We start from the raw sequence: 22,647 nt of genomic DNA, 5'->3' as shown, positions 1-22,647 counted from the left end.
AGGTGACACTAAGCTCATAAAATACATTCTTGAATGGTTTTTTACTAGTGCTGCGTGATACGGTGAAGAAATCATATTGGGATTATTATGACAGATATTACAATTGTGATGTGATTCATGATTAGTGGGAATGACTATTTCTGCACTATCATTTTCATTTTCACTGAAAGAAACCATTAAAAGCATGATGAGAACAAGATTTGTAGATCAGGACATCTCTGCAGCACCACAGCACGTCTTTATAATCCTGGTTTGTCACAAACTTTACCTTTAAGACACTGCAGCTTCTACTATTTGGATACTGCAATTTCAATTTTATTATCATTTCCCTTATTTGTGCACCTCTAGTTTTAACTCCTGGGTCAATCAGGGTTTGAGAGAAGGACTGGCTTTCCCTCAGTAATCATTTAATCCTGCTTTTCATCTTATTTTACAGAAAAATCTCCCCGTCTTCCCTTTTTTTTCCCGTGCATGATCACCATTAAAACTCCTCTGCGTCCACCCTGTTAAGTGTTTTCACAGATAAGTTGAAATAGATACTGGTGGCTTTTTTTCCCCTCCACCACAGCTCTTTTCCACTACCTCACCCTGAGCTGAGCTGTTTCACAGGAAACTCCGTCACCTTGAGGCAGACGAGCAAACATTATGACGGCCGCGTTTGGAATCGTTTCAAACATATGCCAAGAAAACACGCTGGGCATTAGCTGCCACAGGCCTCGTATTATCAAACGTATTTATCTTGATGACACACTCCACATCTTGATTGCATTATTAGCTCTCTGTTGTCCTTGAGGTCCGACGAGCAGCATGCTGCTATTGGCTTCGGCTCCCGCACTAATAAGCCAGCCATAATGTTAGCATTCTGCAGATCTCACACCCAGACTGGAGGAAAAGGGCTTGTTCTCCCTCTCACTGTGAGCCAGTTGACAGCGTTCACTCTGAATGAGGTGCCCCGTCAGTTCGCCATCTGCGCCGGGCAAATTAAAACCGTACACCAGGGGGTGTTTGGCCCCGGCGCCTCGGACAATAGCTCCAGGATTTCATCATTACCTCAATTTATAACTATTGTGTTATTCTGAGTGTGCACATAGGATCATATTGTATCTGCTCCTTTTTCTGTTGCTAAAGTACACAAAAAAAAGAGGAACATTTGATTACCTACACAGGCAGGCGTTTGTCTCACGCCCTTCCTCTCTGCTGGCTGCGATTGTTTGGGTGACAGGAAAGTGGAAGAAAGAAAACGTCCCTGCCTTTGGTGTGCTTTCGAACACAGAACGGAGCCCCTGCGTGACAACAGCTTTGTTCGGCATATGGGGTGTTTCATTGTTTGGGAAAGCTGATAATTGATCTTCAGCGCTGAGACTTAAAAGGCTTTTTGTGTAAAAAAAAAACTATAAACACCCCAAAAAAAAACACAACAGAGACAGAATCTGACTGCGTGTGGAGCGTCGGGGTGGTGAGAGGATTAAGCAGGAGCGTCGCTCATCAAGTCTCGCTACCGACTGAGCGGTAATTCCTCCAGCGGGGAGGCTTTGCGGACTACTGAGGCACTGTGGGACTGTTGAGGTCCGGGCCGGAGCCTCTGGCAGACAAAGTAGCCTCTGTTCTGGGAAAGACACCGAGGGACTTGCAGGATGGATGGTTCTGCTGAGGCGTAATGGCCGACATCTTCCAGCATGATGGGCTCAGTGACGATACTCATCACTGTGTTGGATCAACCACTGCCATTAGCTCCCCAGTGTCCCAATTTGTGCAGTGACAAAAGGGAGCTGACTTTGAGCAAGTCTTAAAAAACGCTCCTAAAGTTGAGGCGGGTGCTTAGTTGTGTAGATTAAAGCGACAGAGGCTGGCCAACAGCTATCTGATTGAAAATGACTAGTTTTGAATGTTGCAGTGTTAGAAAATTGTCTGAACACCGCCTCCTCAATCTTATCCGAGTGCTGGCCAGCTTGGCGGCATTTTCCATTTCTATTCCGGCCATGCCAGGGGCTGCGCGGCGTGGCCAGCGGGGGAGTAATGGGACGTGACAGGGATGATGATCCTTCTTGATACAGGGCATTAGGCAGGCTGGCCAGCCGAGCTCCTGGTCCATCAAAAGGAGTGATGCTTCAGACAATGGCTTCAATGTTTACGCTGTCAGACTGGCTGAGAAGGAGAGGTGGCCATTCAGCCGCCTTAATAAAATATTCTGTAACCTCCCAAGTTGTAAAGTGCAGAAACATTTACTCTGTGGGCATATAAGGGAATAAATCTGAGCCTCTTCTCCACATAAAGTACCAGTGAGCGAGGAGGTGGAGGATCAATATGTTGTTCCAGGATATTTAAACAACTATTCATTTTTTTTTATGTTCTGGGTCGTATTCTTTATTCTATTTATAGTTTTGGCCATCGCTTTTATTGGCAACTTTTACTCAGCAACTTTACAAACATTACCGGCCAAAACGCGTTCACCTTGATTATAGCGCCAACTGATGGAGGACTTTGGTCACTTTTTGGGGTCTAACATACAGTATGTGTACCATTTAATACCTCCCCTGAAATATTGTAGTGCCACGTTCACCAAAACTCGGGCTTGGGCCCCTTAAATCTGTTTAAACCAAGCCGACCAATTTCAACTGAGACTTTGCTGACTGACTTTTATCAAACATTGTGGAAAAAGCAAAAGAAAGTTGACCTACAGGCTTATATTAAAGGGTCCAAGCCACCCGATCGCTGATAATAAAAATTTTAGGGCGTCGCCTGTATCACAAGACCACTTTTACCAGTGGAGCGATTACAATAGGGTCCCCAACACCACCGCTTTGCCTGCGATGCCCACTGTCCACCCCGGCTTGGACCGCCTGTCCTCGGTAAACATCTTGATTCTGATTCTGCTGAGTGACTTTGCTGCTTTAACAGACTGCAGCTTTACATGACGGTGCATTTCTTGGTGCGTCCACTTGAAAGTTTCACCATCAGTTAAAGTGCCTTCAGATAAACTTTGGGTTCGTTTACAGTTTGTACAATCATCTGACCGCTCATGTACTTTTGTTGTAGTGATGACACAGCATCCCAGGATCTGAACAATTTAACAGTTTGGGTAAATTGTTAACATTACTAACAGTGACGATAGCCAAAAGTACCACAATAAGACCCAGCTCGCATTAAAACACAACTGTAACCCCTCCACTGATTTAACTCTGAATCATGGCTGTTAACGGACACAAACCAGCTGTCGAAAGAATTAAACCACAATCTTTTTAGTCATAAGATAACCTCTTTAGCGTACCTAGCCCCTCAGTGGTGACCAGCTACATCACCTGAGGCCGTTAAATGAAAAAACAAAGACATGTCCACTGACCATACGCTGAATCTAGCGCCGTGTTCTGCTTGCGAGTGGTCGCCAGGACATCTGGAGAAAGACAAAGAAAGACGATTCAAAAATTATTCCAGTGTTTGTGGATTGTGTGTTATGATTCGCAGAGCTCTCTGCTTTCTGGGCTACAATTCATTAATTCCCTAATGGGAGACAAGTATTGTTGAATTTTTCCTGTTTGTGCTTCTGATCACATCCCAGACACATGCAAAGGAGCTATAACAACCCACTTTGTCTTGTCTAAAAAACACTTCTGTGAGCAAATGCTTAATTAAGATAGAAAGATTGAGAACAGTATTCCAGCAGGGACTGTGAGCGAGGGCGGACAAACTACTCTTCAAGCTCCTTCAATATGAAATGAATTGCTGCCCTCGTTGAAATAAATACATCATAATGCTCCATTAAAACTGGTTAGATCCACAATCACTTGTGCCTGCTGTCGCTCTGCCATCAAGATCTGATAACAGTCAAAAGGTGTTTTTTTTCCTCCTCTCTCCTCCTTTATTGCTTATGCAAATCGGTGAAATAAATAAATGTTTCCATCTCACCGTGGCAGGTATCAGGGTGCTGACGGTAACCGTTCTCCACATCCTGTTCAAACCCGCCTCTGAAGAAGGAAAAAAACAAAAGAGACACATCAGTACATTTGCATCAGTCCATTTCCCCGACTGTCCATTTCTAACAAAGCACCTCGTTGAGTCTTCCCAAAATTGGTTTTGCTGATGAGGACCTGCTCGGAGTGCTCCGTCACAAAATTTAATTTGCTTCGTGTCTGGCTGAGGTCAGAGGGTCTCGCATTTGTCGTCGGGACGCAGCGTTCGCCGGACCTGAAAGGAAAAATCCACCCTTGGATCTTCCTACAAGGTCGTATATCATCAATTTTGTGGCATTCAGCAGATTCCCGGCACTTAGTTTGTGATGAAGAATTGTAATTTACTTTTTGTGTGTCCTCACTTTCCCTCTGCCGGCTCTGCTCTGCTCTGCCCTGCCCGCACTTCACTTAGTCATTCCCGGCATGTTTTTCAGAAGCGGGGCCTCTGTCTTCATACGCAGCACTTTCTGTAGCTGCACTGTATTTTAGTAAACTGAGGCTTCTGCTGGTGAAATTGGTACCTCCGCGTTCTCCACTGTATGATTGTTGAATGTCAGTGAGAAATAGTCTCGAGGGAAGTGTGTTGACACCAAAACCTGTCATTTACCACTGATATTTTCATAAAAACACTTTCTGCCGTTGAACCCCTCGCATTGCTGATGGCACGGCACGTGTATCCACAAAAACACATCTATATTTTTCGCCAGCTTTCTGCAGCAGTAGGAATAATATACTGAGAAAATCAACCTAAAGATGGAAGTGTTGTCGTCAAAAGCAGTCCAAGCATGCTTGTGTGGATTTAGAGGGTAAAAGAAGGACGATGTGAGCAGATTCAGAGCAGGAGTACGAGGTCGTGCTGAAAGTTTATTACTAACTGCTCGTACTATCACATGCAAGGACTAAATAATACATGAATAGCCTGTTAGTAGATTGATTTCAAGTATGCTAAGGATGAGTTTCCCTTTTTCACGACATCTGTGTAAATACTTCAATGAACTTAAGAGCAAAAAAAGGAAACAAAAGCTCAATCACTTCAAATAAAATGCTTCAAAACATTTTTTTCTGCAAAATTTTGTGCCTCTCTGAACTTGCTGCAGAGCGATCCAAATCCTTCTAAATTCGCCTTTTGAACCACTCCTCCAAAGTGACAAGAAACCCCAATCTGACAATCATTGATTTTCTGCTGCTCTGATGGAAATGTGCCTACGATTGCTGCGCTGTTCTCTCTCCAATAAACACGCCGTCTTTCACCTTGGAGTCAATCAGAAATCAAAGTCTCATCCATTGGACGGTTGAGTAATGAGATCGAGCCAACGCACGGTGGAGCGGAAGCGCCTCTAGCCGAGAGGCGCTTCGCATCGTCGCCAACTATCTTCCCACACGTTGTAATGCACCAAATAAAAACAGACACGGGTTCATATAACTGCACAAGCACGAGCGTAATGATTCCAGTGTTCACACAGAGACACTTTGTACAAGCAGGCATGCACGCCTACTCTAAAACAAACCAATTACTTCCTTATATAACCAACACAAACCTACAGCGCACACACATTATATGCAAACAACAACAGAAACAAACTCCTCACACATGTCCAACACATGATCTCGTACATGGATCCTTTCTAGAGAGTCACAGTCCTCTACACAGTACGTCTCAGCTCCTGAAAGAAACAACAGATGTCTAATTTGGAGGCAGAAGCCAGCGCGAAGCCAGCGAGCGAGAAACACCGAACTCAAATCAACTCAAAGAATTAATCACCTCAGTTTCTTCAGCAACTCTGCCGACAACTGTCAAGTTTAGGGATGTGTGTTTGTAAAAAACCTGCTGCAGGGAGGCTGCTCAGCACACACACACACACCTGAGGTACCAACATACACACTTTCTGAATCACTAAAAAAAAAACCCAGCTCTGTAGTGATGATAATCAAATCAAAGAATGCCAGGCTGAGGCTCAGTGTTCGTGTGAAGAATGGAAATATATCTTTCAGAGGATGTATTGTTAAAGCCTCGGAGCAGCTGCTTTGACGTCACACCATGAAGGGTGTGATCATATCTGCAGTTTTTTGGTCTGAATCACAGTGAAAAGTTTTCTTAAGTTCATATTTGCGTCGTTTACAGCAGGGGTCGTGAACTTTTGTCGACTTGCGATCCATCCTCACTGTTACGAGGCTAAAAGGTTGTGACCAGTTCAACCGAAGAAAGATTGTGTGTTTTTATCCAATTCTTCAAGGAAAAAACAACCACTGATTGACACATAAAAACCAAAGATCAGGAGACGGCTTGTACATACATTTACATTTTATAAATAAAACATATGTTGGGATGCATCGGTTTAAAGGATTTTGCCACGAAGAAGCTAAAACCAACCGTGAACTCAACCTGCTGACAATCGTCTGCGTAGCGAAACCCTGTGACAGTCACAGAAATCCTTTGTTTTACACAGAGCGTTTAAAAAACACGCTAACAGCTGTTTCCAGTATTCGAGGTGGGGGAACGAGACAGTGACCGTATATTACATGACTTTGGTCGAAGTTTCTAACCATCATCCCAGTGTTTACTTTTGTCTGCGTCACTTACCAAAATTTTCTCAGACTTTCCGACCTGAGTGGGAATTCACATCAATTTTCCCAGTCGGAAATTTGTTTTCCCACAATAATTCAGACAGTGTGTGAACACGCAGAAAGCACCCAGCTGTGCTTCTCATGTCTGTAGACAGAGCATCTGTATCATACTGCCACTGCACATCTGCCAGAAAAAATATTTTAAGATCAATCGAGTCTGTGGTGTCAGTAAATGCAACGTCCCTTATTTCAGTAACAACAGAAGCTTTTGCTCCTCACTGCTATAACGACTGATAAAAGGAGCACAGTGTGTATGTGGAGCAGAAGAGACAAATTCATTAATTAAAAAAACAAAAACAAAAAAAGCCGTCTTAGTTGGACATCAGCAACGAAATGATGATGCATCAGAGTTTCTGGTGCTCGATTAATTATGATTGTAGCTGGTTCCTTTTGAACGCGTCCACAAATGTTGCTGGAAACATTTTCATGGAAACAACTTCAGTGCAATCAACACAGAGACCGCCGTTTGTTCCTCTCAGTAAACACTGAAGTATGTAGCCCGAGCAGCTCAGTGCAGTCTGCCCGACGTGAGATTAACAATGCAAAAAAAAATAAAATTTTTAAAGCGCAGGGCACTTTACACTCCGTACTGAAGTGAGTCAGAGCCTGTAAACAGAGTGTGTTAACCAGCAGGATGACAGGTCACCTTTACGTTTGAGGGAGCACGCCAGATTTCTCGGCACTCTTCGCCATAATTGACCTTCTCTGGTGTTCATGCACATGAATAAACAGTTAAATGTGACCGTCGGGCGAGATTCATTTTGTTCTGCTCGGCTTTCCAAACACAAGGAAACTTCTGGCTGTCACGTATCAACATCTGTCTGCTTTTTTCCCATAAACCCCTTTCCAGTCTGGGGTTCGTGTCCTGTATCTGGCTCGGTTACACTCTTACACAAACAAAAACTGCAACACAAAATGATTTGGTAGCTGAATGTTTCGGTCGCCACGTGATGATTAAAGGTCTCGTCTCACAAAAACAAACCGAACTGAATGTCCCCCACATGGTTTAGTGTTTTTATGTGGAATCATTATTTGTATCTTGGCACTGATAATAAAAGGAGCTCTGCACTCAGTGGCACAATGATGATTTCATTTAGTAAATCAGAGGAATAACATTTTATTTTTGGCAGGCAGGCCTTTAGTTTTAATGAATGCAGTGTTGACTAAACCTTAAATAACATGCCACATCGATGTAGCCGCTGAAGGTGAGTGTCTGCACAACAAATTAACACCTGCAGATGAGAGTCCAGAAACGAGACAGAAACGATGGCACAAAATAATGATTTCACAAGTAGACGAGATGACGACGTGAAGAATAACATGAATACTGATTCGTTTTCAATCTAAAAACATGAAAGTTGGACGCCTGCGAATGTTTTGTCTCTGAATAAAATCAATATCCCGGCCGGCCACTTTCAATTATAAAAACAAACTGGTGTGAAACATGATAATTTTATTTATGTAGTACTTTTCAAAAGACCCGATACAAAGTGCTTTGCATGGACATTAAAACCTGGAAAATAAATCCCACGTGACATTTAGCTTTTCATTTCCAAAAGGCGAGGACGCAAATGGTGATTCAAGGGTCGATTTTAATTATGATTTAGCATCATGACGCATCGGACCGAGCTGTTGTTGTCAGTCGGGAGATATAATTATACAATATGTGGTGTTTAATACCTTGATAATTGTTTGTTTTCTGGACTAGTCAGTGTCCATCCTTCATATTAATATAACCCTTTATCTAAAAGAAGTTAGGACGCCGTGGAAAACAAAATAAAAACAGAAGGTATCGTTTGTGGTTGAGCTGTTGTTCCTGAGCACATGCAGTGATATCCTTTATACAAGTGGTGAACCTCGGCCCGTCCTTACTTGTGAACGACCATCACCTGTTGTGTTTTTTGGACCAGTCAACAACTTTCACAGTCTTCTGTGGCTTCTGTACCGACTTGTCTGAAACCTGTTGCTGCATCAGATTCAGAATAAACAATATATCTACAAAAATCAATGAAGTCGATGAGGTAAAACATTAAATATACTTTCTTTGGACTGTTGCTTGCATATTTCAGACATGTCTGATGTTTGCGAGTGGAATCTGGACTTGACGTGTTCGCTGAAGTTCACCTCATCCTGACTCTGAAGTCTCTGCAGAGTTTTGCAGCTCGTGTTGTTTTTCGTCTTACGCATAAATTAAATAAACATGTTTCTGATGTATTCAGTTTCACGTGGGTTTTTCAGGGTTTGACTGATGCCAGCTCTAATCTCAGCGGTAGTAGCTGTCGTCCATCATCAGCTCCACGATGCGCTCCTTCCTGACTGTCAAGGTCAAAACAAAACCTGCGTACGTCGGTGGAAATAGTCGTCATGTGTGCTGCTCTCACAAGCATTTTACATTTCATCGCCTTTTATTGCTGCTGCTGTTGCCTTTTTATTAACATTTGTGCCTTTTTTTGCTTATGACTAATTTGTACAACACTACAACAATAAAAGAGTATATAGCAAATCTGTATTGCAATTAAAATACAAGTCTGGTGATATTATACAGACCAAAACCAATAATGAGCAGCTACCTTCTTATGAGTGTTGTGTGTGTATCCGGAGCCGGATGCATCCTCCTCCTCTGGGCCACAGGGCTCCAGTTTTTGTCCAAAAACTATTAAAAACACATCAATGAGCCACAGTAATGCTCCTTCTCAACCATGAACACACACACAGCGTAGTTGATTTTGAATCAATCCCACATAAACCTTCCTAATACTTGTACCTGATCCATGGGCTGATAACAGTCTCCAACAAATACACACAACAAAACAAAATATCCGTTAACTGCTTCTAAAAGGTTTCCCTCCTCAGCGATGCTCGGGGGCCACAGACAGGAGAGAAGAGAAGGACTCACATGTTTCTTAGTTTTGGTCTTTTCGTGTGATTTGCAGCAGACAGGAGTCTCACCGGTTTAAAACAGACAACATCACATCGATGCAATCCCGACTTCTCCCCGCTGGCTTCCTGCTCAATTTAGAAATTGATTTTAAGATTTCACTGAGCTGGTGTTTGGCTTCAAGCTACACAGCAGAACCGTTGGCCCCATATGAGTTGGTTCAGAGCCGTACATCCTCAGGTAGGGGCCCCTCTGGCTCCTGAACCACCTGCCTGAAGAGATAAATCTCTGAGAATCAGTGACTTCTTTTTAATTCCATTTCTACAGACGTGCTTTTATGTCATGTCGTCTTTTTATAGCTTGTTTTTTGTTTTACATTGACATTTTGTGATGTCTTTTCTCTTCTACAGTCCTCATCCTTCATCGTCTTTCTGCCTTTTGTCTTTTTGTTTGAACGTTATCTAAACTTAATTTAGTCTCGTTTCTGTTTGGCCTCACTGTTTGTCTTTCTGTTGACAGCATCCTGCTTATGATTTGTCTGTCAAAGCACTTTGTAAACTCAGGACATTGCCAGACTTGTCCTTTAAGGTGTTTCAACCTGCACAGCTGATCCTGTTTCAGGATCTTTCTACGTCCTCCGTCCTTGGCCGTCCTTTGTTCTGGCACTGTGCTTTGGCGGTCCTCATTTTGTCCGATGCATAATGGATGACACACAAACTGAAACACCCAGACAACAATATGAAGTTGAGCCGTCCAGTCAGACAATCTTTGAATGTGTGAAGAGACAGAAAGATGAAGAGGGCTGTGAATCCTCTCTCTCCTCTCCTCTCCCATCCTCTCCTCTGGATCAGCCACAAATCAGTCATTAACATTTATGCCACCTCTGGATGAGAAAGGACTGCAGGACAAAAAAAAAGAGACTGCTAGTCCATGAAAGAGTGATGTGAAAGAGGAGAGAGACAGAGACAGACAGAGGGAGCAGGAAGTCCCCGGAGGACGACGACTTTCTGAACCGCTTCATCTCAAACTCCGGTCAGGCTTTTCTCATCAGTTCATCCTTCTCCTGTCCCATCACCAAGCCTTTATCATCCTTATCCTCCTTCACCATCCACTCCTCTCCTCCCCTTCAATGATATACACGCACATATAAAGATGTCACTTAATGCTGGTTGAAAATGTGACGTTGCTTCAGAGCCACACAGAGACGGCCTGAGACGAGCAGACGAGCAAGAAGAAGCTAAATGACAAACAGATGTTCTGCTCTTTGGATCCGAACTGATAAAAAACTCACACTTCTCTTGTGCTTTTTGTCTTTCCTTCACTTTGTCAAACTTTAATCCATCTACGTCTTGCTCTTTTTTCTTCCTCCTCTCTCCCATTTTCTCCTCCTCCTCCTCCTCTCGTCTCTTTTTTCTTCTGTCTGTCCATACTTCTCTCTCTCTCCCTCCCTCCCTCTCTGGCAGGGGGCTAATACTTGAGATTGGACAGGATATTTTTTGGCCGATCTCGCTCACGTTCTGCTCCATCGGTTTACAGTGCGGCTCCGTCCCCGCACGCTAAACACCGACTCATAAATCAAACCTCGGCGAGCGGCTCGGAGCTCTTGGCCAGCGTGAAGCCACATCGGCACTTCCTCCGACTCCATCGCAGGCACGTCTCACTTTGAGGACCTTCCCTTTGACAGCAACCACTAAACTCCTAACCTCAAACCACATACGTATCCCTAATCTTAATTACAAACTCCATTTAAATCCTTCAAGTCACAACTGAATGAAAAACTACTTATTAATCTCGCTTTGCCGACTCTTCATGCTTTATTACGCGCACACTTTTAATAAACCGAAACATATTTCTATCAAAGCTCATTACTTTTACTTCCTCAACAGCAGAACATCTTTAATGATTATCTCAGTGTGCGGCAGCAGGAAGCATAAATAAAAGCACCGACCCATAAAACTTTCACGGATTTCTAAACAAATTAAGGGCTCTTAGTACTGGATATCCTGCTTGTTTTAACTAATTAAATGGCCCCTCTCTCTCCACAATATTGCATCCCAACAGGAAGCAGAACATCAGATTTACCACTCCTCTCCCTCTGGATGCAAAACACAAGAATACCACAGCTCAAAAGTCAACTGATAGCTTTTTTTCTGAATAGCCTGAACTGAAAAATAACAACAGGTTAGAAGTAAGACGACATTTTGAGTGTTTCCCAGAATGTCAGCTACAGCCAGCAGCCTGTTAGCTCTACTTCGTCTTGGCCGGGTATAGTTTGAACTGACAACCAGCTCAGACTCCAGGAGGTAGTCGCTCCCAGCCAAGAAACAGTCTGGAACATAACCCCCCCTGTAAAATGGTCACTTTTGCATTTAAGTTTTTGTTATCACTGCCAAACTTTTGCTTTAAAAAAGTATATTACACTGAAAATCTGTAGATATAAAAGTGTAAAAGTAAAAGTGTCAAAAATATGGATATTTCAATATTTTTCGGCGATATCAATACACATGTGCCGGCTGCGCTTTCTCGCTACACACATCAGGGTTTCCACTCGTGTATTTTGCACGAGCAGCTGCCTGTTCGGCCTCAGCATCGCAGATAACTCAGTCAGCAAATAACGTTAGCGAGTGTGCAGTGGAGAAAAAAAGGAGCGCGAGTGTGACGGTGAGAAAGAAGTTTGCAGTGACGTCTTATAGTCGAGCAGCGGTGCAGTGTGTGCACAGTTCAGGCTCTTTGTCGGCAGATATACACTTCAGCCAAGCTGTGTCTTGCTTCCAACCTTAAAGTGAAGGTTAGCCATATCAGTGGGATATTAAACATTTACTACATTCGGTTGTGTCAAAGGTATTGATGTTAGAAATTCCAGCATTGTGACTGAGTCTAGTGTCAAAGTCTTGCCTCCTGCAGGATTTGAAAGTGTCTCTGAAAAGTTTGAGTCGTGGCCTAAAAAAATGGGTGAAATAGATCAAAATGTCCATAAAACCTGCAGCACGATCCATTTCTCTGCTGTTGATCCACATTCATGTTCAGTTCGTTCCAAACACTCACTTTCTCCAAAACACTCTGAACACAACGTCTCTGACCTGTTCTGAAGCTGCACCAGGAAAGAAGCTTTATTAGAAAAATGACATTTTTTGGAACATGGATTAAGTTGCAGGAGCAGTTTGATGAGTTTTTAATGGAATTTTTTATGCTTTTCTTTGCTTTTAGCCAGAGTCACCACTGCAAAGCACTGTGGCTGCTGTGAATACAATCTGATCACAGCTGCTGTCCTTAACTAACGCAAGCTACAGAGCCAAGTTTCAGGTTTACAGGGGCTGAAACTCAAAAGACAGCTTGTTAGGAAATACTGTTTGCTTTCCTGCTGGTAGATGAGAAGATCAGTACCACTCTTGTTAGCTTAGCACATAGACAGGAAGCAGAAGGGAACAGCTCGTCTCTGTATGAAGCTCACAAAATCCACGTACCAGCACCTCTAACGCTCACTAAATAGCAAATAAACAACTATTTTTATTATTTTCTCCTGACATAAGCTAACTGGTGGCCGGAAACCGCTGGTTGTGCGACAAGATAAGACTCCAGGAAGTCACTGCGCCCTGTAATCAATAACCTTTAGGAAAAAGTCCTCACTTTATGATGGTTGGGGACAAACGATGGATGGATTTAAGCACAAGAACCCAAATATTATTCTGTCAAATACACAAATAAAAGAGGGCACACAGAAAAAAATGCATCTAAAAAGAAAAAAAAATCCCATTAGCCTCTGTCCGTGTGAGGGCAGGGAAAGTAATACGTCTGGGTGGCAAAGACGGGGATATGCAGTGATTCCAGGTCTGCACATTTTCAGCCTTCAAAATAATCTATTGGAAGCCAGTCCACAGTGGAAGGGTGTGTGTGTGTGTGTGTGTGTGTGTGTGTGTGATGGAGGGATGTCAGTCTACAAACACACACAGTTCACACAACCAGTGTACATAAAGGTAAGAGTGAAAAAACAGCCAGCGTGGTGATTTAGGAACAGGTTGTACATCAACCACACAGGGACACGCACAGTCCTCGACTGTCAGGAGGCACACCGGGGCAGGAAATAGTACCTTTAACTGCACCTCCTCCTCCTCCTCTACTCTTTACTGCATCCATCTGTCTGTCTATCTATTCACACATCCATCCATCTGTCCATCCAACCACCTATTCATCTTTTTCCCCCCATTGGGCCAGACAGTGCGGTACGCCGCTGTGTGATTGAAACACATGCAGCCAAACATCCGTTTTGATTTTATGACACAGGCTTAGAAAGAGAGGAGGAGGGAGAAGAAGAAGAAGAAGAAAAGGTTTATTAGTTTAAACTTTGGGTTTGATGACGACAACCCATTTCTGTGCATAAATCTCTGCTCTCTACACAGACTGAGAAAATGTCTGCAGATCAAATCATTTCATTCAATTCTTCATTCATTTTGTCACTTTTCTTTTCCCTCTTGTCTTCCTGGTTCTCTTATGTTTTACTCAACTAATGATAAAATACAGTCTTGACTTCTAAACCTGAAATGTCTTTCCTTGTTTTAAAGCTCTACAAATATGAAAAGAAAACTAAGATGTTGAACACAAAGAGCCTCCGAGTTTGAGCTGCAACCCACATTAACTTCTTCAGATAATGTCGGTTTCTTATCTAAAAGCATGGACACGTCCTGCACTGCACTCTGGCTCTCTGAATGAGTGACCAGACAAACATCCCGCGAGGGGGAAACTGCACTGATAATGTCGGATGAGAAGCTACATTCAGCAGCTAATTAGCTTCTCAACGGCATGAAAAAACCTGCCTGCAAATGTCAGGACGGGTCAGTTTGGATGCTGAATTTAGTGGATCCTTCTTCTTCAACATCACTGCTAACACAACACTGGAAGTTACAGTCTGCAGCTCCAGTTTGTTAACATTGTGTCTCAGTGCTCCTGACAGCTCAGCTGTTGATCAATCAGAGGTAAGTCAGGCTGCACGATCTGGAGGCTAAAGAGGCTAAAGGAGCATCCCAAACCTTTATTTCTGTCTTTTCACTTAGAAAATATTACTGACAACACATTGAAAAAAGAAAATCCCACTGAATGATTTCTGACAGCTAAAGAAGTCTTTGTGATTTCACACACACACACACACACACACACACACACACACACACACACACACACACACACACACACACACACACACACACACACACACACACACACACACACACACACACACACACACACACACACACACACACACACACACACTCCGCCACCACAGGGTGTGGGTCAATATCTCAAGTATCAAGTGGCTCCCCACCACGTCACAAGAATAGATAAACTAAATGAAGTCTGACTGTCTCCAGCTTTTCCACTGATTTCACGTTATTGATGTCAAATTTCACAGATGCGGTAAATAATAACCTAAAATGCCGATTATTTTGTCGCCAGGGTCCCTTAAAAAATTGTGCAATTTTGAAGTTGGTGAGTTAAGTTCAACTTTATAAATGTTGTGAAATGTTGTCTCTGACAAATTCTTAATTATTGGGGCGTTGTTGTAAATTCAGCAGACGTTAAACATCGAGATATTACTTTCTGTGTGTAAATAACGTCATGTCACGACACACGTCTGATGGATTTAGAGCTGTCTGACTGTGATCGGATCACTCGGGACGGATGGTAATACCCGGTGTGATCAGCCTCACAGAACTAATAACAGAGGTTATTAATTTTCACACGCGTAATTCATGTCAGGACCTCGAGAATAAACAAGATGGATACACGCCGTGGATCTCCAAGGGGACCGGCGGATAAGTAAAAACTGCTGCTCAGACATTCATCATGTTGATGTTGCCCTCTTGTCTAATTCTAGATTAGCTATTGATTATCAAGAGTGCGTCGCCCCGGCAGCGCACGCAGGTCCGGTTGACGTGCGCGGTGCTGAACAACTCACTCGAAGGAGATATGAAGATTATTGTTTCTGCTACACATTATTGGCTAAATAACAAATGTGTCCGCTGTGACTGTTGAGCGCGAGAACTAATAATGTCTTAATAGAAGCGTGTCCACCCCGTGTGCTTTCTGTGGCCGATCTCACTCATTATTACAACCTCGTCCAGAGAAGAATTAACAGCTGAAACCTCCTGCTGGAGTGTTTTTGATTACAAAAGCAAATCTGCACACTTTGGTCTCTTGGTGCTTCGTGTTTGGAGACGTCTATTTGAAAAGGGGGAATCAACAATGAATCTCATCGGGCAGAAAATTGCTGCTGCAACATTAAAGTTTAAAGTTTGCTGAAGTTCTGTATCCACCGGAACCAGTGATGTTGGAACAGGTGTTCAGCTCTCAGAGAAAAACTGCAACCAGAGCAGCTACGTTAACAAAAAGTTTAAGACAGTGAGCGGAGCAGCAACTGTTGGGGTGTGAGACATATTACATATATGTCCTCCCGTCTGACAGCATCTCATGTAGGGCTGCAAGTAACGATTATTCCCATCATCAGTTCATCTGTAGATGAGTTGTTTGGTTAATAAAATGTTAAAAAATGTCGGTGTTTCCCAAAGTCCAAGATGACGTCCTTAAATGTTTTGTTTTGTCCACAACCCAAAGATATTCAGTTTACTGTTACAGAGGAGGAAAGAAACCAGAAAATATTCACATTTAAGAAGGCGGGTGTCAGATTCATTTATATCACCATTATTAATCGATTAATCATTGCAGCTTTAATCACATGTATTTTCTTCGCTCATACCATCAACAGAATATTCTCGATGTCATTCCCAACATTCAGCCTGACATGTCTGTTATCTTTGGACATCTTTAGCGTCTCCACAAGTATTTAAAATGACGTTGTGAGTGTTATTTGGATGCACAGCATGAGTTCGTGATTCAAACTTTTGGTTTATAGCTGCAGTTGTTCTCTGCACTTGAAGCTCGTCCATATTAGAGAAGTTGATCCAAAGTTCCCTCACTAAAGACCCCTGAATGAACCTGTGCAATGCAAACAGCTGTTGGCAACAGCGACTCAGTAAAGTGGGAATGTAGATACGTTGCTGTCAGACACCGTTTCAGACTTTATGTGGGCTTCACTCACTGAACCATATAAACTCACGAACATGTTGTGCTGTTCTGCTGTCGGTGCACTTTTGTTATTGTTCCCAATATGAACACGAATGTAAACAAATACTGTGTCAAAACAAACTACAGTAACAGCCACGAGGCAGAGGCGCCGGTACAGTTCTTTGAAATATGCTAAATTATAGAAATCAAACTCCGTGCGGACTACTTGAGTCGTAACACTAAGAGCAGACAGTATCTTATAATATAGCAATGCTTCAGAGCACTACATTAGGGCGAACGAGTGCGACTGGCAATTTTTGAGAATGCACTTAAAGGAAACGAGAGACAAACACACACAGCGGTGAAGCAGCTTTTACTGATTTCAATGTCAACATTCGTTCAGCGCTGATGGCTGTAATGATGGTGTGGTGCTATCTGTATGCTCTCCCCTATAATAATAAGGAGAGAGTGGCTGTTATTATCATCTGTGTGTGTGTGTGTGTGTGTGTGTGTGTGTGTGTGTGTGTGTGTGACTTACTTGAAGCCAGGTGAGACGGTGGCACAGCTGCCTGACTTGAGCCACATGCAGTACGGGTCCCGTGAAGACAGACAGCTTCTGCACAACAGACACAGACAGACACAAAGATGGTCAGTGACCAACAACCATCACGTCTCTCAACTCTGCGTGATCACAGGTGGAGGGATGACCTTACTGTAACTGTAGCTCTGAGGTCGTCCTATCAGATGGTTCTGAACGTTCCCAGATCCAAACTCAAAAGTAGAGGTGACCGAGCGTTTTCAGTGGCTGCTCCCAAACTCCTAAACAGTTTTGCCTCTGTAAGTAAAAACTGCTCAGACCGCCGAAACTTTCAAGTCATTGCTAAAAACCTGCCTTTTCTCACTGGCTTTTATTCAAAGTTAGACCCGACATCTTGCCTCCACATACTGTTGTTTGTTTGACGTTTTATTTGTGTACTGTTGATTCCTGAGCCTGTGAAGCACTTTGGTTGGTTTTTAAATGTGCTGTAGAAATAAACTTGACCTAGCACAGTATGAACCCTGTGCCCCGTAAGGATGAAAGGTTTGGAAAAAAATACCAAATTGTAAATATTTTGACTGATACTGCACTTAAGAAATGAAAAATATATTGAAATGACCGTGGTTTGATTTTGTCGTGACGATCTGTATCAAACAAAGACATTTTCTTGAAGGTCCAATTTGTAAGAAAGCTGAATTTTGAGTCTCGTTCCCAACGACACTTTGTCAGCTGCCATCCCAAAGCCTCAGTGTTTGATGAGTTCTTACAAATTCTTACAAAAAATGGACGATTAAGTCTGCAGAATACAATTTGTGCTCTGCAGATTGTTTGCACATATTTTGCCTTTGACAAACTGCACTACTACATATTGAAATTTCAATAAAATTCTGATGTTATTGAGCCCAGGCGTACCATGATACAGAGACAGAGGAGTCAAACAATCAACCAAGACAAAAGCATTAGAAACACATTAAATTGAAGATGAAATTGCTTCATTTTCATTAAATAGTTATCATTTACCAACTGACAGAACAAAAGAACAATTATTGTGAGCACTAAATCACAGCACAAAGCTTTACATCTTAACTGGGACTCTTAATTCAACTCCCATATCTTCTTTTATGCAAACACACATTTGTTTACAAGGTCTGCTGGTATTTAAATACACTATCTGAATCTGTTTATGGACTGGGTGAGAATGCATGGCAGGCGCTGTGCATTATAGTATCTGCATGTGCTTTTATGTATGAATAAAATGTGTAATTATCCATGTTTGCTTACAGTGAACGACTGAAAAAAACATCCCAACATTACTGCGTTCTCCATATCAGAGAAGACAGACGGGAATCAGATGAGCTTTTGATTAGTCGGACTGAGGACGTGTTGTTGTTTTTCTCGCTGGGTTGAAGGAAGATCGTTTTTGTTCTCTTCTGCATCTCTTACACGCTTTAAAGTACCGATCCATAATTGTTTTGACCGTGTAAATTGGTATCTACTCCCACATAATTGGAAGAGTTTAAGTAAATTCTGCACTTTGTGTTTCTCAACTGATCGTAATTGTGAAAGAAAAAAGGGCCGATTTTCTTTTGTGTTTTCCGAAAATTGATTTAAAACAAACCCTCGACGGCGTCAGATAAATTTAAGAGTAATTTAGAACTAAATCCTTTGTTTTTTGTGAGTAAATTAAATGTCAAATCACTTTATAAACACAATATCAACAAATTCTGCTCTTTTGTAGAAACAATGGCTTGTTTCTAACCTCAGCTGTCAGTCACTCCGCCTCTTGTTTGACTTTAAATTTGTAGTTTTTTTAATCCTGAACTCTGGAACGAGTTATGTCATTGTGTTTTTAGTCTCTATCCTGCTGCTGCATAATTGCAAAAAACAACGGCGGGTGTCAGTCAGAGATTAAACATTACTCTCCTCAGGTCTGTGGCGTTCACCCAGCAGCACCAACATAATGAGCATAAAGCACACGCTGAACAAAAGACTAAACAACAAACAACAATGTTTACCTGCTGCCAACCTACAGTCGCTTTAGAGATGTGTTTATCCTGTTAGGCTGAATAACGTCATCAGAGGTGAAAAAAGAGTAAGCAAACAATAAAAGCGTCTGCAGGCCGCTGCCGGGCGCAGCGTCGCGTCACGCCGAAAACCTTTTACGGCAGTCAAGGAACGAGTTAATGAGTTTTAATGAGGACTCCTGTGACCCTCCCTTTTTAAATATCTAATATTATTGTAACTATCTAAAAATGAGCTTGCAAGTGTTTCACCACCTTCACCCTCAGTCTGTAAACACTGTGGAGGATTCCCACTGAGAGCACATCAGTGTGTCACTCCAGCAGAACAGAGAGGCATCAACATAGAAGCTATTCCTGATACCACGCCTGCAGCTGGGAATATAAATGCATGCAAAGTATTACGCACACGCTGGAGGAGAAAACTTGCATACATATGTTGTTGTTTTTTTTTTTTTTTTTGTGGAAACGACAAGATAAACAATAAGACCTCCCACTGACACCCGATCAGGGGATGCCACAGAGACGTATAACCAGTTCAGATGAATTAACGGGAGTGCACAGAATAACACATCCTGACTGTCGCTGTCAGTCAAATCAACCCAGAACAGTGTTTTCTGTTCTGACGCCCTTCAGCAGGACAACATTTGTTATTGCTTCCAAAAACTGTGATTTTTGTGTAAATATCATATTTCCAATTCTTCTCCCACCCTCATTGTCAAGGTTCAAATCATGACCCCCATTCGTCATTAGTTGTTGATGTCGGCTGCATTTACGCAAACAGATGTGGACCGACATTTCCATTACGGGGTCTTCATCTGTGGGGATTTCTCTTGCGTTACTATGGCAATCCTGATATTATCACAATGCCATTTGCCATTTATCCACTGGAGATAGAAAAGCATGGACGCTTGCAGCTCTTTCACAACTTCAAACTATCAATCATGTATCAAACAGGACACCCTAGATGTGAGCGTCCAAAGCGGAGGTGAAGGGGTGTATCGCTGTCCTCCTTCCTGATGTGGACTTTGAGGCTCTACAGCAACATCACTGTCCTTCGGCTTCTCCTCAGACAACAGCTATGAATCATTTGCATTGTCAAATAGACATAAAACACACAGAGGCCGCTGTAGGCTTCTTCACAAACAATTGATGCTGTTGTTTTTCTTAAGAGGACCGTCTCTATAATAATGCAAATGCCCTGCAGTTTACACAGACTTAGCGGAGCTCAGAAAGTTGTTTTTTTTGTCGAGACTGTCGAGAGGTGTTTATTCAGCTCAACACTGGCTTTGTGCTTCGTAATGAAGAGAGGCGTCTTTAGGGCTGTGTTGATGAGGAATGTATTTATGACAAACTCACTAATTGTCACTAGAATAAGTGAATCTTTATAATTATAAGTGTTATAAAGAACAAACTTGACTTTTGTTATATTTTGTTGTGTTGGGTACTTACAGTAACCCAAACGTTTCCAACAAACCCAGAAAAATTAGCAATTTTGACCAGCAAGAAAAACAACTGAAGACAACAATGGCGGCTCCTCAAGACGTTAGCGTAGCTGCTAGTGTAGCATCAGTTATATCAGCAGCGGAGAGTTTAATTGTGGCTTCGTAAAGAGTTTGATTTACCACCTGGCTCCGCTGGTGGCAGCGCTCTCGTACTGTTGATGTGATTGGTTGAAGTTAGCCTGTGATAGACAGAGTGTTTCGACCAATCACCTGCCAAGTAGTTTTTGAAAACAGTCTCAGAATATAATGTGCAACAAACCATCTGGCTGGTTTCAGTTTCCTGATTTGTGCCTCGACTGTTTAATTCTGTAACACAGCACAAACCACAAGTTCATGTAAAAGATACTTAATGGATATTTACTCCACAACAATAACGACAAAGCTTTTAAACTGACCACTGAGCTGAATCGATGCTGCCAAGAGTCTATTAAAAACTAAACATTGTGAGCTCTCGTTGTTTTTTTGTTCTCAAGCTTAAATTTCTGTTGTAGCGCTGAGTGGAACATATAAACATCAGAGTCAAATACAAACTTTCTTTTCGTCAGTAAAAACAACTTCTGGTCCCAAAAATAAAAAACCATTACGCTTCAAAACTATATTTCTCCCTCTTCACCAAAGACTGACAGATGAGCTCTGGGCACCGAGGTCCTCAAATGAGTCTCGGCCCGCGCGTGGCTGCCAATATGTGACGCTGCAGAGTGCAGCTTTAATGAATTATTCATGCACTTGCCATAAGGTATATACGCGCCCTATTCTGCCTCTTTTCCTCTCCATCACAGCATTCCTCTACAGTTACACGACAAGAATGGACCTCAGCACTGAAGCACTGTGGGAAAACAGGCCAGTCGTGTCCAGCTGTGGCTTCGGTCAGAAGTGAAGTGCTCTTCGTCTGCCGTTGTTCTCAGATTTGCAGTTTATATACAACATGCTCTCGTGTGCGTCCCTCATCTCTCTTTAAAAACTTCAGACTTGTCTTCCGCCTTTGTGCTCGTATTCTGTCATGCTATGATGAACTGATAGGTGTGTACGTTTGCCTGCAGCCACAGTGCGTAAGGAACATCCATTAGCCGCCGAGAGGAGAAGGGATTTATCCAGCTTCTGAGGCTGCGGCTCATAACTTCCAGCTGTCATTTAGCCAATATCCTGGGAGTAACACAGTCCTGACTTATTGGAGAGGGTTTCAGCTAATGTGACGCTGCTGCTGAACTACAAGCTACCCCAAGAAAATATGAAATAAACTGCTTCACCTTAATGTCAGTAGATCATCATTCATTTTCCAGAAATTATAAAGAACGTCATAAAATGGGTAAAGATCAAAAAAGATAAACAGAATATTCAAAATCAATCACATCAAAATGTTTAAAAGCTACGCTCGTCCACATCCTCACAATAATGGCTCTAAAATTGTAAGTTATTTTTTATTCTGCCATTATTCTTTTCTTCTTTCCATAGCAACCACCATAGCAACAACAGAAAATGTTGCATTTTAACACCTTCTCTGGCAAAACCTGAATAAATCTTCATAATAAATAACAAACTTCAGATCAAACACGTCCACTGAACGAAATATCATCAAATCGTGCTTTAAATGCAGAAAAATCTTAAAATGTTGCATTTTCCACTGATAGTTGTCAGAATAAAGGGTTAGAGCCATTTTTGTGAAACTACTACTTTTCAGTCATTTCAGCAAATATCCAAAACAACATTGGTTTACATTCAATGCCAAAGCCCTCTAGTGGCTGTAGGAATTATGACTGTTGTCTGTCGGAAGCAAAAGTAGAAAGTAATGTGACACCTACCGACAGTCAACATCGGTCTCTTTTAACAACTACAAGATCTTTGCCTGACATTGAATAAGTGGACATTTTGTACAACTTTATCACAACTGTAAGAAATGATGGCCACAACTGCCAAAGAGAAAAGCTGTATGTTGCATAGATTCTTTAAATCTTTCTCTCTCAACAGTACTTTATGGTTGACAGTAAAAATAATATACTTTTTTTCCCTCTTCAGAGTCACTTAGTTAATATAAAAAAGGAAATATCCAGTGGAGTTGAAAATCCCTGGATCTACTGATTTT

General features: G+C 42.2%; 1 protein-coding gene across 4 annotated transcripts in view; it reads right to left on the bottom strand.

Annotated features, from left to right (window-relative positions):
* Positions 1 to 22,647, bottom strand: part of sema6cb (semaphorin 6Cb) — a 169,321-nt gene that overhangs the window by 17,733 nt on the left and 128,941 nt on the right. For all 4 annotated transcript variants that reach the window (XM_084357221.1, XM_084357220.1, XM_084357222.1 and 1 more), the window contains 3 exons: positions 17,045 to 17,122; positions 3,904 to 3,962; positions 3,341 to 3,391 (listed from right to left, as the gene is read on the bottom strand). In XM_084357221.1, coding sequence (XP_084213347.1) covers positions 3,341 to 3,391; positions 3,904 to 3,962; positions 17,045 to 17,122 — 188 coding nt within the window. The remainder of the gene's footprint in view (positions 1 to 3,340; positions 3,392 to 3,903; positions 3,963 to 17,044; positions 17,123 to 22,647) is intronic.

The sequence above is a fragment of the Pagrus pagrus genome (genome assembly GCF_965226575.1).
Source record: "Pagrus pagrus genome assembly, chromosome: 7".
Classification (NCBI taxonomy): Eukaryota; Metazoa; Chordata; class Actinopteri; order Spariformes; family Sparidae; genus Pagrus; species Pagrus pagrus.
Note: the sequence above shows the minus strand (reverse complement) of the source record. Positions and strands in the feature narration are given on the sequence as shown.